At 34.4% G+C, this 14,991-nt stretch overlaps 1 protein-coding gene across 1 annotated transcript; it reads right to left on the bottom strand.

Annotated features, from left to right (window-relative positions):
• Positions 1–6,834: 6,834 nt before the first annotated feature.
• LOC128201898 (uncharacterized) lies at positions 6,835–13,999 on the bottom strand. Its single transcript, XM_052900236.1, has 4 exons — positions 13,962–13,999; positions 11,221–11,499; positions 8,108–11,176; positions 6,835–7,645 (listed from the first exon to the last, which is right to left on the bottom strand). The coding sequence occupies exons 1-4, from the start codon at positions 13,997–13,999 to the stop codon at positions 6,835–6,837; spliced, it is 4,197 nt and encodes a 1,398-aa protein (XP_052756196.1).
• Positions 14,000–14,991: the final 992 nt, after the last annotated feature.

Genomic DNA, 14,991 nt, shown 5'->3' with positions numbered 1-14,991 from the left:
ACGACCAATAAATAGAAACATCTTTTTAAAGTTCGATTTAAAGCAATTATAAGATTATTCGTGGAAAGGAATGGCGTTGTTTTGTTACTTTTAAAATTAAGACATAAATAATTGGAAATTGTTAACAGTTATCGCATACAAGCATTAATAAATCGTCGTTGTGACATTGAAGTGAAAGGTTGTGCACCGTTGCCGATAATATATTTTAATATCTACCCTCAATATGGTGTTGAAGAAATGTGATGTGTGCAAGAAGAATATTACTAAAAAAATGCCTGGATTGGAGTGTAGCAGGTGTGATAAAGTAGTACATGCTGATCCAGCGTGTGCTAAATTATCTAATAAACAATTGAATACGCTACGAAATACTACTGGCATCGAATGGAGCTGTGAGGATTGTTTAAAAAACGCATCTCGAAGGTCATCATATTTGATACCCGATGATGATGGGGACGATGATGAGTCTATGCTTGGTTTCCCGACTGCATCCCACACCATCGATACACGAAAACTCGTACAGGACATCAGTAAAGAGCTCAAAAAAAGCCTTCGAGAAGAGGTAAGTAACCTCCAATCGTCCCTCGAGTTTTTGAGTGACCAAATGAGGTCTATGGAGCAGTCAATAAAAAAGCAGGATAATATCATAAGAAATCTTGAACACAAAAATGAGGATTTATTAAACAAAAACAAAAACTTGGAGCTGAGAGTGACAGTTCTTGAACAAGGAATCAATACATTTGAACAAAAATCCTTGTCAACAACTTTGGAAATAGCAGGAATACCAGATATTTCCCAAGGAGACTTGAAGGACGTATTGAGCAGGGTAGTTGTAAAATTGGAATTGGATGAGAATGGCATTCAATCAACGCAACGTTTACCTAGTTCTAAGGACAAACCTTGTGTAATTCGTATGGAAATGAAGACAAAATCTGTATGTAAACATTGGATAGAAGCTAGCAAGAAGAAGAGACTTACTGTTGGACAGGTCATACCAGATGTGGTCAAGGATAAAGCAGAAAACCGTATTTATATCAGAGAAGCTTTAACAAAACATGTCAAGAGTATTCTATACAACTCTAAAATACAACTTAGCAAGTCATTTCAATTCATATGGTGTAAGGATGGTAATGTGTGCGCAAGAAAAAACAGCAACAGTAAAATCTATTATATTCGCTCATCACAGGACATCAATCAACTATCTCAGGTTTAATAAAACTACGTATTTACCTGCCTACCCACTTGTTCTAAAAGTTTCCTTTGTTTCTTCTTATTGTTATTGTTATTACTTAAATCCACATACGTATTTTACATACAAAATAATATAAATACATATTTATTGTGAATAGTACTAAAGAAAAAAAAAATGGATACACAAATTAATGAAATATATAATTGTAACTCCATTAATGATTTCTTCCTACAAATACCTTGTCAAAATTCATTAAAAATATCTAGTATGCACATAAATATACGAAGTATGACTAGAAATTTCTCTAAATTGCTACAAGTAATTCACAGTAGTCGATTTCCCTTGGATATTATTGTTATTACCGAGGCTGGTATCTCAGAAAATATTTGTCATTTATATAATATACCTGGCTATAATATGTATTCAAATTTACGCATAAATAAACGAGGAGGAGGTATTATATTGTATGTCAAAAATTATATTAAGTTTACAGCATTACAACACAAAACAAAAACATTTGAATGCTTGTCAGGTATTATAAAAATAGATTGTAGACGTGACGTAGTTGTGTGTGCTGTCTATAGGCCACCATCTACAAATAAAAACATTTTTGTGAAGGAACTAGATAGTCACTTAACGTCGTTTGATTCGAAACAAAATCTTCTTTTAATTGGTGATACAAACATAGACCTCAAATCCAGTTTACCATTTAGAGATATATATTTAGAGTCACTTAGTAAACATGGTTTAATGTGTGGAATAACTGATTATAGTAGAATCGAAACAAGAATGAATGTTATGACCAAATCATGTATTGACCATATTTTTGCGCGGTTTCCAACCATGCACCCGTATTCTGCGGTGCTAGATGTCGTACTAGCCGATCACCGCGCTATTGTATTCGCGTGCATCGACTATAACCAACCCAAGTATATACAGCGTGTTATTAAACCAATTATAAATTATGATATTCTTTGCGAGGAACTGAAAAAAGTTAACTGGTTCCTAACTTCAAATATGTACTGCCCTAACAAAATCTTTAAATTCATTAATAGCTCTTTTAATAATGCTAATAAAGTAGCAACTTCTATGAAAGCTGTTCGGCAAGAAAATAATAAAGGATTAAAACTACCTTGGATAGACAAAAATGTAACAAAATTGTGCCAAAAGCGTGATAAATTATTTAGATCTTGGAAAAATAGCTTAAATGATCCTAAGATAAGATTAGAATATAATAAAACTCGTAATAAAGCACATAAAATAATAGAAATAAAAAGAAATTCCTTTTATATTCAACAAATACAGAATAACTTTAAAAACACAAAAAAAGTTTACGAAATCCTAAACAGAATGTTAGGCCGTGTAACGTTATCAATAGATGAAGCGATACTTAGAGCATTCGATGCACAAGGATTAAGTAATAAAGATATCGCCATCAATTTTGCCACTAACTTTGATAATGCAGTGAAGAATATCACTCCGAAATGTACTGTCAGACTTTTAGATCCAGGAAGCTATAGTAAACAAACTAACTGCAGCATTTATTATCAAAAAGCTTCAAGTGAAAAAATAAATAAAATTATCGATAAATTAGACTATAGAAAAGCTCCAGGTCTTGATAACATTAAAGTGTCAGATATTAAAATAGTTAGTAAGGCGGTATCGGTAGCTATTGCTAACCTCATAAATTCTAGTGTTAAAACTGGCGTATATCCCGATGAACTAAAGATTGGTTGTGTTAGACCGGTATTTAAGAAAGGGTTAAGAAATAATTATTTAGACTATCGTCCCATTACCTTACTTTCTACAATAGACAAAATAGTTGAAAAATATGTTTGCGAACAAATTCATAAATTTTATCGTAAGCAAGATGTAATTTACCAAAATCAATTTGGTTTTCAATCGGGTAAAAGTACTAGTCAGCTGTTATCTAAATTTACAGATGAGATTAATGAACATCTCAATAAAAAACAATACGTGTTGGCTTTATTCATAGACTTTTCCCGTGCTTTTGATACCCTAAAACATGCACAAATAATTACTAAACTTGATGAGTCTGGTGTACGTGGGCCTTTACTCAACTGGTGCAAGAACTATTTACAAAATCGTAAATTCACCGTTAAAATAGATGATGTATACAGTGATCATGTACCAGTAACTGAAGGTACGGCACAAGGATCTGTATTAGGTCCGCTACATTTTTTGTCTTATGTTAATAATATGCATAATATCTTGAAACACAGTTCATGTTACCAATTTGCAGATGATACGTGTCTAGTATTGTCTGACAAAAATATTCAAAAAGCACGAGACCTTCTACAATCTGATGTCAATGTCCTTCTTGAATGGTGTCATGATGCCGGATTGGTATTAAATCCAATTAAAACACAACTTTTGATCATAAAATCACCCTATTTAAAATTTCGTCCTCTATATAAACCTATCATTGCTCACAACCACAAGTGTCTACATATAACTAATGAAAGGAACTTTTGCAGCTGCCCCGCTATAACGGTCAAGGACAGCCAAACATATCTTGGCTTAACTATAGATAGTAAGTTTAATTGGAGTAAACACATCGAAAAAATTTGTAACAAATTAAGACAATTTTTAGCTAATATAGTCATCCTTAGACACCGAATTCCCTTTAAAGTAAAACTGATGCTGTATAATTCATTGGTCGAATCTTATGTTCAATATGGGTTGTCAAGTTATGGCCGCACTTATAAAACATATTTAAATGATATTTTTAAACTTCAACGTAGAATTTTAAGAACTATTGTATCTCCCAAAATTAAGATGCAGTATTATGACGATGATACTGGTCTTTTTCGACATTGCAATATTTTACCTGTACATCTACAATTTAAATACACATTTCTTAAGGAAAACTTTTTTAACAATAAATATTGGAACGAAATTAATCATGCTGTATATACGAGGGCGGTCGCACGGAAGCAACTTTGTACCAATAGCGCTCGCGTAAATAACTGTTATGGTGAGCGTACGGCTGACTACCTGGTTCCTCGATTTATTAATGAACTACCCACCGATGTACGAGATAATATTACTATTAGCAACATCAAGTGTAAATTAAAACGATACTTCTTGCATGGTTTTAATACAATCTAAATAATTTTAATGTATTTAGTATTAATATAAACCTACGTGGTTTCTAAATGCTAATGGAACATAAATTCTGTAACTTGTATTTTTATTGATAATAAAATAAAAAAAAAAAAATAAGAAAAATAAAATTATTAAAGTTTTAGTTATATAAAGAAAACTGGTATTGTGTATGTTAAGTGTAATTATGAGTATAATTACAGAAGAAAAACGAAAAAAAGTTAACCCCTGTCGGTTTTTTGTCACGTGTGTATGTTTTAATGGTTATATGATTTAAATAATTCCTGATATCAGTATATATAATAGAAATTTAAAAAATGACGACCGAGATTTTTGATAGAAAAATGAACAACATATATGATGAGATCCAATACGGACACTTTTATGAAATTTTGGTTATGTCGGTATCGTATTTCCACAATAAAGCCGGTGAATTTTCGTTTCGTCTTACGAAAATTTTACAGGTTTTTTACGCATACGAATTTATATAATTTTGTTTTATAATAGCTTATCTTTTACCTCTTTGAGTAACAATTACAGTCACTATTTTTATTATATATATTCTTTAACATATATACGATGATCTTCGCCTGGAGTATCCATGTCTTTAGTTTTCAGTCCACGAGTTACTCATGCTATCTTTATGCACGATGTTATCTTTATGCAGCCGAATTTTTAGCTTTATTATATAGTCTTGGGTCGTCATTGCACAATCTGTCTAGGTTGAACACGGTTAGCATGTTTTATGCTACCCTTAATGATGACCACTTCTGCATACTGCGCAACCTTGACTGTCAGATCTTTCAGTTGTCATTTTTAATTTCAGGTATACCAATTATTTCTAAATTAAGCATACGCTCCCTTTGTTGGTAGATGTTTATTTCATTTCTTAGCTAACCCACCTGGTTATTTAAACTATAAACGTTTTCATTCGTTTTCATTAAAGTTTTATTTGCCGATTCTAACTCGCATACTCGCTTTTGCACATCGCACTGTAGGTTAGTTAGACTTTCATACCACCATACCATCATTAAAATCATGTATGTCTTTAATAATTTTAGTTTGGCATACCTGCAGTTTTGAGATTGTTGATTCGAATTTGTCGGAGTTTTAATTTTTTCGAGAAACTTTTCAAATAATCACTCAATTTGTTCGCAAACAAAATCTTCTGGTTGTTTTCTTTTTCGAGATGTGAATCTCATTATATTTTCAGCAGTTAGGATTGGATTTGATGAATACTTTGTGGGAGTTCTCTGCACCGACATGATTACGAGTATGATTTGATATGATGATAGCAACAGTAGTCACTGGGAATTGTGATTTTTTTTATATATAATATTTATATTTAATTAGATCAATTTTAACGTATTTTTAATTTTAGAGTATAAAATTCAAGTTTTAGACTGTAATTATCTGTCAATTTATCTGGTGGGTTTTATAGGAGAAATCTAGGTGTGGCAGGGATAACGAAAAGGATTTGAGGACTCACCGTCTTGTCGTGGGCTATCATATGATGTCCTGTGCAGGCGCCTTGATTTCTTCCGTCACTTTGTCACCAATGTACACACACTAAAATATTGTCTATAACACAGCACTTCAAAATTATGTAAGCGGCAACGCTTTAAATGTTACAGTTTGCAGCACAACAATTTTATTAATATTTTCTTAAACACGTAATTACTCGTTGATTGCGGAGGTCACATTGACGGTTAGGATTGAAGACAGCTCTGAAGTTTCTTATAATCTTCCAGCGTCCTCATTGGTTGTTATAACTCGGAGGTAAAGACGATGACGGTGATTGGAGAGGATAGGATCAAGGGAAATGAATTTAGCACTAGGTATCGATTATTATTATTGAACTAGCATATATAATGAGAATAAATTTATAATTGTTACGAAAAATATATAAAATTAAAGAAACGCGCGAACATGCACCCAGCCTTGAGAATACGTAGTATTTTCAACCTAGTAATATATTAAATAAGAATTTGAGAAGATTTAATTAAATTATTGAGATGGTAAAGAGCAAAGTTTTATTACGGGACGTTTGTATATGCCACTACATGTTTTTACTAACGCGACGCGTACCCTACCGTCTGTCCCGGGATAAGTTTCCATAATTATGCCCATAGGCCAACGCAATGGAGGTACATCGTCTTGATGTACTAACACAACCGTGCCGGGTTTTATATTTTCAGTACTAGCAAGCCACTTCTGTCGTACCTGTAAAGTATTAAGATACTCCAAACGCCACCTTTTCCAATAGCTGCTAACTATATTATCAAGTAGCTGCTTACGTTGTCTAAGACTTCGAATGTCCTCGGATACGTTTTCAATGGGTAAGTGCAAAAGGGGGGAGGCCATAATGAAATGCGCAGGAGTTAGCGGTTCAGGATACGGTTCCTCCGTTAGTACGCAGAGAGGTCTTGAATTTAAAATTGTCTCTATTTGTGTTAAAACAGTTAACATTTCCTCGTACGTGAGTAATTGAGAACCGATTGTACGGAATAAATGGGTTTTTATACTTCGAATATTTGATTCCCAAGCCCCCCGAAGTGAGGGGCGCGGGGCAGGATCATATGCCATTCAATACGGTTATTAAGCATAAGATCATGGAGTTGAGCTTTTGCACCAACGAAATTTGTTCCATTATCAGAATAAAGACATGAGACCGGTCCACGCCGTGATATAAAGCGTTTAAAGGCAGAAATGAATATATCAGATGAAAGGTCTGTGGCTAACTCGATATGCACGGCTTTTGTTACAAGGCAAATAAATAGGCAAATGTAAGCCTTTTGTGACTTTTGACCACGGTGTCTGCGTAACGTTATTTTTATAGGTCCAGCGTAATCCACGCCGGTGTGCACAAAGGCTTTCGTTTCACGCACGCGGTACGGAGGCAAGTCCGCCATTTTTGGCGCCTTGCTTGATGGAGAAGCTTTAAAACACTTGTTACAGGAGTGGACTCTTTGTTTAATTACACTTCTGGCTGATATAATCCAATATTTTTGTCGTAGTAATGAAGTCAATAATGAAGCACCAGTATGACAGTACATACGGTGATAATTGTCTATAAGCAGGTGAGTAATATGATCATGTTTAGGCAGTAATGCGGGATGCTGAGCTTCGAAAGGTAAGTTACTATTAGATAATCTTCCTCCTACTCTAATAACTCCACTTTCATCGATAAAGGGGTCAAGTTTACGAAATTGTGATGAAGGTAAGTTATTTTTATGTATATCTTGAAAAAGCGATTGAAAATATAATTGTTGAACTCCGCGAATAAGATGCATTTCTGCGACGTTTAAATGTGAAGACATGATGCGAGTACTACACGGTATTAATTTTGTAAATTTAAGTATATATGAAATAATGCGTAATATTTTATTCCAGGAGGAGAACTTCAGCGCAAGCTGGTGTAATATAGAGGCGGGGGCGGAGGTAGTACAGGTAAGGGTATTACTTTTTATTTCAGGTAACTGCTCACAATTCACTGGTTTAAATGGAGATATTGGCCATTCGGCCAGAGGGCGCTGTAACCAGACGGGACCGTGCCACCATAAAGGATGCGATATCAACTGGTCAGGTAATAAACCTCTAGACAGACAGTCACTAGGATTATCTGTCGTGTTTACGTAATAAAAATGCGAAGAGGCAAGATTTTCTTGACACTTTGCTACGCGGTTACTTACAAAAACGTTCCACCTATGTGGTGAAGAATGGATCCATGAAAGGGCGATTTGTGAATCGGAAAATGCAAAGATTTTATTAATATTAATGCGGGAATTATACGTGTCTAAGACCAGCTTTACAAGTTTTGACATTAAAACAGCAGCACATAATTCCAGTCTAGCAAGAGTTACCGTTTTTGTAGGTGCGACTTTAGATTTTGCACATACTAAAGCGACATGCACTTTACCTATCGGATCCGTGACGTGTAGGTACACTACGCATCCATACGCCTTCATGCTGGCATCGGAAAATGCAACTATGTTGGTAGTACAACCAACTTCCACATTAACGTGTCTAGGTATCTTCAACGAAGAGAGATGTTTTAATTGTTGTATAAAATTATGAAAATTTGTTTGTATATCCATTGGTGGAGCATCATCCCAACCAATGTGTTGGATCCACAATTCTTGTATTAAAAGTTTAGCAAAAAGAATTACTGGTGCAGCGAATCCTAAAACATCCCATAGACGGGCAATAGCCGAGAGGATAGTACGTTTAGTACATTTCTCGTCTATAGAGCATGTTGAAAAAGTAAACACATCCTCAGAGGGAAGCCATTTCAATCCGAGTATTTTTATACTATCATTATTCGAAAAATTAATAGCGGTTCGGTTAGATTCAGGAACAGCAGATAAAAGATCCACAGAGTTACTCGCCCATTTAGTCAAATGAAAGCCGCCCTCCTTAAATAATGCAATGAGTTCGCGTGACAAAACCACTCCTTCCTTAAATGTCGAGACGGAGGTAGCCAAATCGTCCATATACAGTTCATTAGTCGCTACATCAGCTGCACGCGGGTACCCGGTCCTCTCATCTTCTGCCAACTGCCTAACAGTACGCATGGCTAGGTATGGACTGCATCGCAGCCCGAACGCGACACGATTAAACTGAAACTCACGAATAGGCTCTGTAGAATTAAAACGGTACAATATCTTTTGATATTTTCTATGTTCCTTACGAACTTCGATTCTTAGATACATTTGTTTTATGTCGGCGGTTAGTGCAATAGGAAATAAGCGAAAGTTCAATAAAAGAATTAATATATCGGCTTGTAAGTTGGGTCCCGTATGTAATATATCATTTAGAGATATGTCATTATGACACTTGGCGCTTGCGTCAAGGACTATGCGTAATTTTGTCGTCTCTTTATCATTCCTAATGACGGGGTGATGAGGTATGTAATACCCTTTACCATATTCGTTACTAGTGGGCAGAACTTCCGATAGGTAATCGTTGATAAGATATTCTTGTATGATCTCATTGTAACTAGCACGAAGAACAGGATCTTTCAATTTACGTTCTAAAGAGAGTAAGCGACGAGTAGCTACAGAACGGGAATCACCCAATATGGAGGGATCCTTAGAAAATGGCAGTGAGGTACAATATTTACCCGTAGAATCACGTGAAATTGTGTCACAGTATATTTGCTCGCATTCAGTCTCCTCCGGACTCATAAACCTTTTTGAAGGAACTTCTTCCAGTTCCCAAAATTTACATAATGTTTTATCTAAATTATCATTTTGTGTTTCCTGTTCCGAACATATGAGAAATGTTGAAGAGGCGGGTGCCGTATCGGAGTCAGCGGTTGAGGCGACTTCCCCTATAAGAATATATCCGAATACGGTTTCAATAGCGGCCGGTGCGGGAGGTGCAATAATTTTACCACCTAATAATAAATATGGGAACAATTGAGCCCCAAGTACGAGTTCAATCTGTCCAGGCGTATGCCATAGTGGATCAGCAAGCGGTATATTTAATAAACTACTAATAATCGTTGCATCGATCATGACGGAAGGCATATTCTCCGTTATGACGTCGACGACAAGCGCATCAATAGTGTAATTATACAAGTTATTTTTAGAAGAAACACACAGCGGAACCCAACCGCGAACGGTCTGCGATGCGGATCCTATACCTTTAATAGATGTATGTACATTAAGTGGAATTGGTTTTAAATTAAGGCGTTTACAACAAGCGGTTGTCACGATATGGTTTTGTGACGCGTTATCAATAAGACATCTAACATTTAACTTCTGTTTACAATCATTTAAAACGTTTATCTGTGCCGTGCTAAGCAATATTGTATTGTTGTTATTAATAACATGCGCGCGGGCACACAATGAAACTTGGTTATTAACGCACGGAGTCAGCTGAGTCGGCGGCGGGAGCTGCGCGATTGGCGGGGTTACCGCTAGCGGCGGGTGCGCGGGGCAATTACACAAAGTATGAGCGGGAACCTCAGCTGTGCTAACCGACGGCGCTGCAAGTAATGCGTGCGAGCAGGACGGCGGCGTAAAGGGTTGTTTTCGATTATTTAATTTATTGCTCAGACTAGTTTTATGTAATAGTGTATGATGTTGTTTGTTACACATTTTACAGTAATGCGAAGAATTACAACGCGACACAGTATGTGACATACTCAAACAATTTATACATGCACGTTTGTTTTTGATAAACTCAAAACGTTGTTCGACCGGAAGCGATTTGAAGGTTGTACATTGGTATAATTGCAAATGATCACCATTGTTGCACATTGAACAAGATGCGATATTATCACGTGATAGCAAAGTTTTAGAGTAGTGGACTGTATTGTTATGACGCGGGCTGGCTACGGTAGGTATAACCGTAGGGCGGTTACTAGTACGATCTAATATCTTTACTTGACCTTTAATAAATTCGACAAATTCCGAATAAGAAGGGATTTCCTTATCTCTAATTGCCATTTCAAATGCCTGTGCGGTTACTGAGTCTATTTTTCGTAAAGCAATAGTTAATAGCATGAAATCTTTAAGATCGGTAATTTTTAGCTGTTCTAAGGCCGACACCGCGGCGCTAAACGATTCAATAAACGTGTCAAGCGAAGCAGCATTATTAATAGCAGGTTTTATATTCATTAAAATAGACATGTAATGAGATCCTAATGCTCGTTTGTCTTGGTACTTATTAACTAAACTTTGCCAAATACTAGCGTAGTTCTCTCCGGCTGGTACAATACCGGCCGTCAGTTTTAAAGCAGGACCTGACAATTTACCCAACAGATAATGTAATTTCTGTGAATCAGATAGACCTTCATTATCATGTACATTAATCTTGAAACACTCGTAGAAGCTTGGCCAAAGCTCAACCTGGCTATTAAACGATTTAAGCTCAATAGGGGGAGGGGTATCCCTGACCTTCCCTCCTGGACCTTCATCCGAGAGCCCTGCGACTGCGATTGCATCAATTGAGAACGAACTCTTTGAATTCGCGTATAAATATCTTCAAATGCGGTAAGTTGAGAATAATTAGGTACATACGTAGGATCCTCATCAATTTTATATTGATTTATCGTATCTATATTAGCAATAAATTCATCACGAATCACAGACAATGTTTCTGTGTCCGCCATGAACGCCTCCGTAGAACGAAGCTCAGGACTAGAAACGTTTACCTTTTTTGCCGAATCATGCAGTCTATTTATACGTTGGAAAATACAATTAATTTTAGCGTTTAATATAGAAATTTTTGCATTCATTTTTAGAGATGACAATTAGCGTTAGATATAAAATTTGATGAATATTTGATTTGATATTTGATGAATTAAACGAAATAAAAAATGAACTACCGACAAATGAAATAAAAAAGTATGTGGGTACACAGATGCGGCTTACCAGTACTCGAAAATAAAATCGACAGGTATGTAGCGGTATTAAAGAAATATTGCGATTGGTATGTAGGCATATAAAGAACAATGCGGTTTTAGCGATGAATGTGACTAATTATATTTACGCGGTTTATATTGATATAGAAAAGGTAGATATATATATTTTTTTGTAAAGCGGTTAATTATTACTGCGGTATTGAATATAAACTAGGATATGTATTTTAGCGGTTGTGAATTAGAAAATAATAGAAATAATAACACGTTGTGCTGGTGGGCGGATGCGATCAATTATTAAGAGGGTACAAAATGGCGGATGCCGTGTAATATTAAGATGATGAAATGCTAGTTCAAGCTAGTTTTTTTTTTTTTTTTTTTTTTTTTTTAAATCCGTTTCGATAGGTACCATCAAATGGTGGGTTTTATAGGAGAAATCTAGGTGTGGCAGGGATAACGAAAAGGATTTGAGGACTCACCGTCTTGTCGTGGGCTATCATATGATGTCCTGTGCAGGCGCCTTGATTTCTTCCGTCACTTTGTCACCAATGTACACACACTAAAATATTGTCTATAACACAGCACTTCAAAATTATGTAAGCGGCAACGCTTTAAATGTTACAGTTTGCAGCACAACAATTTTATTAATATTTTCTTAAACACGTAATTACTCGTTGATTGCGGAGGTCACATTGACGGTTAGGATTGAAGACAGCTCTGAAGTTTCTTATAATCTTCCAGCGTCCTCATTGGTTGTTATAACTCGGAGGTAAAGACGATGACGGTGATTGGAGAGGATAGGATCAAGGGAAATGAATTTAGCACTAGGTATCGATTATTATTATTGAACTAGCATATATAATGAGAATAAATTTATAATTGTTACGAAAAATATATAAAATTAAAGAAACGCGCGAACATTATCTGTAATAGTAAAGTAATAAAGTAATTTATGTGTCTATTCAATTTATACTCGTACCCATCGCAATTCACATGTAATATGGTGATCAAAATATAAGCGGTTAAATCAAATCAAATAGTTCTTAATGAAAATTATTATTATACTATTAAATTTGTATAAAATCTAATTAAGAAATTGGAAAATGCAATCGAAAGTAGTGTATATTCTATTACATATCTATTGGAAGTCCTCGAAAGATCTACTTTCTAAATTGTTTACGATTTCGGCGAATATAATCGCATTTCTACCATTTAAAATGAATAGTTGTATTTTTTTCAATAACTATTAACATACCAAACTTACTAAAATCGTTTACTTCCAAAATATGCCCAATATCCATAAAAGAGATTTTTTTACATTTTAACCATTTCTTACTTTTCCTAAAGTCTTTCTTCCCATCAAAACAGCAAGAGAAAGCCTTATTTTTCTGATATTTTGATAAATACGACGTCATCAAAATGTGTATCCCAAGGTAAACATGGCTTATTCTTATTTCATTAAATTCTATTCACTTATATTAAAAATATTTATTCAATAAATTAACAGAATTTAAATATTTTGTTGAAATTATCACAGAACTGCTCTCTAATTAAAACAAAAATATAAATTAATCGAAACATCCAATTATTTAGTCATTTTTTTATTTATACTATTGGATATTGACAGACTATCTTATAATCTGATCAATTATTCGAAAATAGATGTCATAATTATACTTATAATCTTACTTCTTATTTATATAATAAAATTATGTCTATACGTGAAAGATATTTGAAAAAAAATATGTATACAACACATATATATATATATATATATATATATATATATATATATATATATACATATGTATGTATATATATATATGTGTGTGTATAGGTTTTTATATAATAAAAGATACAATAAAAAATAGAATAGAATTTTGATATGCCATCTAGAAGGGACCTATTTCATTAATTTTCGTATTTCTGGATATCGCATGATATAATGTATGAAGTAACTAGCAAAATGCTAGTAAAGTTATATAAGTACATCTTTTTTTATCACCTTATATCAAAATATAGTATACATTTTAAGAACTAAATCAGGCTTAATAGAGCTTAATTTATTCCGGCTAAATCATAATTCAATTTTAATTAGTATTTAGTTTATATAATTCTACTCGAAAAAATTCATAGAATCGCCATAACAGTATTATACTATAAATAATATTTTCGAAAGAATTTAGTGCGAAAAGGGGTTTTACAACAATAAGTAGCTTTTGTAAAATAAAAGCAAATAGTTTCTTAGTAATACAGTTTTAATATAACATAAGTTACCTTCGTTTTATATCTTGATGTTGTTGTGTAGACGTCATGATTTTACAAAAAATTAAATATTATTTTGGCATGTTTCAAATCTATTAAACGATAATAATAATAATAGTAACTTATTTGCCAGAAACATAGATAATATGATGTTACAGTTTATTTTTTAATGTTCAGCATTTTTCGCCATATTTAATAGATTGCAAATGTTTATAAGTACTGTCCATCAAACATAATGAATCCGTTACATTATATTTTTAATATAATTAACATTGATTAACATTCTAATATTAAATTATTTCAAATTAATATTTATAAGAATACTTGTGTCAATATATTTAAATCCAGAACAAGTCCAAAATTAAAATCCCAAAATATAATAAATGGTGAATGTGAATGTGAGAAAGACTTTGTTTTCCGCGCTTAGCCTCTCATTTGGGCCGTTGTGCGTATGAGTCGTGGCTAGTACAGCCAACCTAGCTCCGCCCAGAAGCGCAGAAACTTCCTGGGTTCTTCACAGGCCTCACGGAGCGACCTCACCGTTCCGAGGATTTTTAAACGTTGATGGGCCACAACCTCACATTCCAGGATTACGTGAGCAGCCGTTTCTTCAGCATTGAAACAGCCTCGACATAGAGGGCTGTCTGTGGCTCCTATTGTGTATAAATGTTTGTTTAATGGACAATGGCCCGTTATTGTCCTTATCATTATTTTGAGGTTTTTTCTATCTAGATGTAATAAACTTTTTGATAGTCATTGATTCAACGTAGGTACGGCCAATTTTGATTGTCTGCAATCAGTAGCCTGTATCCATCTTTGATTTTGTATGTCAGCGGATCGTTGACGAATCCATATTCGAAATTGCGAGAACGGAAGAGGAAGAAGTGGATACGAGCCTACCACCCTCGTTCCTGAGCCTCTTCTAGCCAGTTCGTCAGTCTAATCTGTGTATAAAACATCTCTTCGTTCAGCAGTATGATTAGTCATAATTTTAGAATTTAATCATAGGATATCTTTCGATACACGGCATAGCTGGAGCATG

This window comes from Galleria mellonella, unplaced genomic scaffold (genome assembly GCF_026898425.1).
Source record: "Galleria mellonella isolate WM207_F2 unplaced genomic scaffold, CSIRO_AGI_GalMel_v1 utg64, whole genome shotgun sequence".
NCBI lineage: Eukaryota > Metazoa > Arthropoda > Insecta > Lepidoptera > Pyralidae > Galleria > Galleria mellonella.
This window is presented reverse-complemented; position numbering and strand designations above follow the sequence as displayed.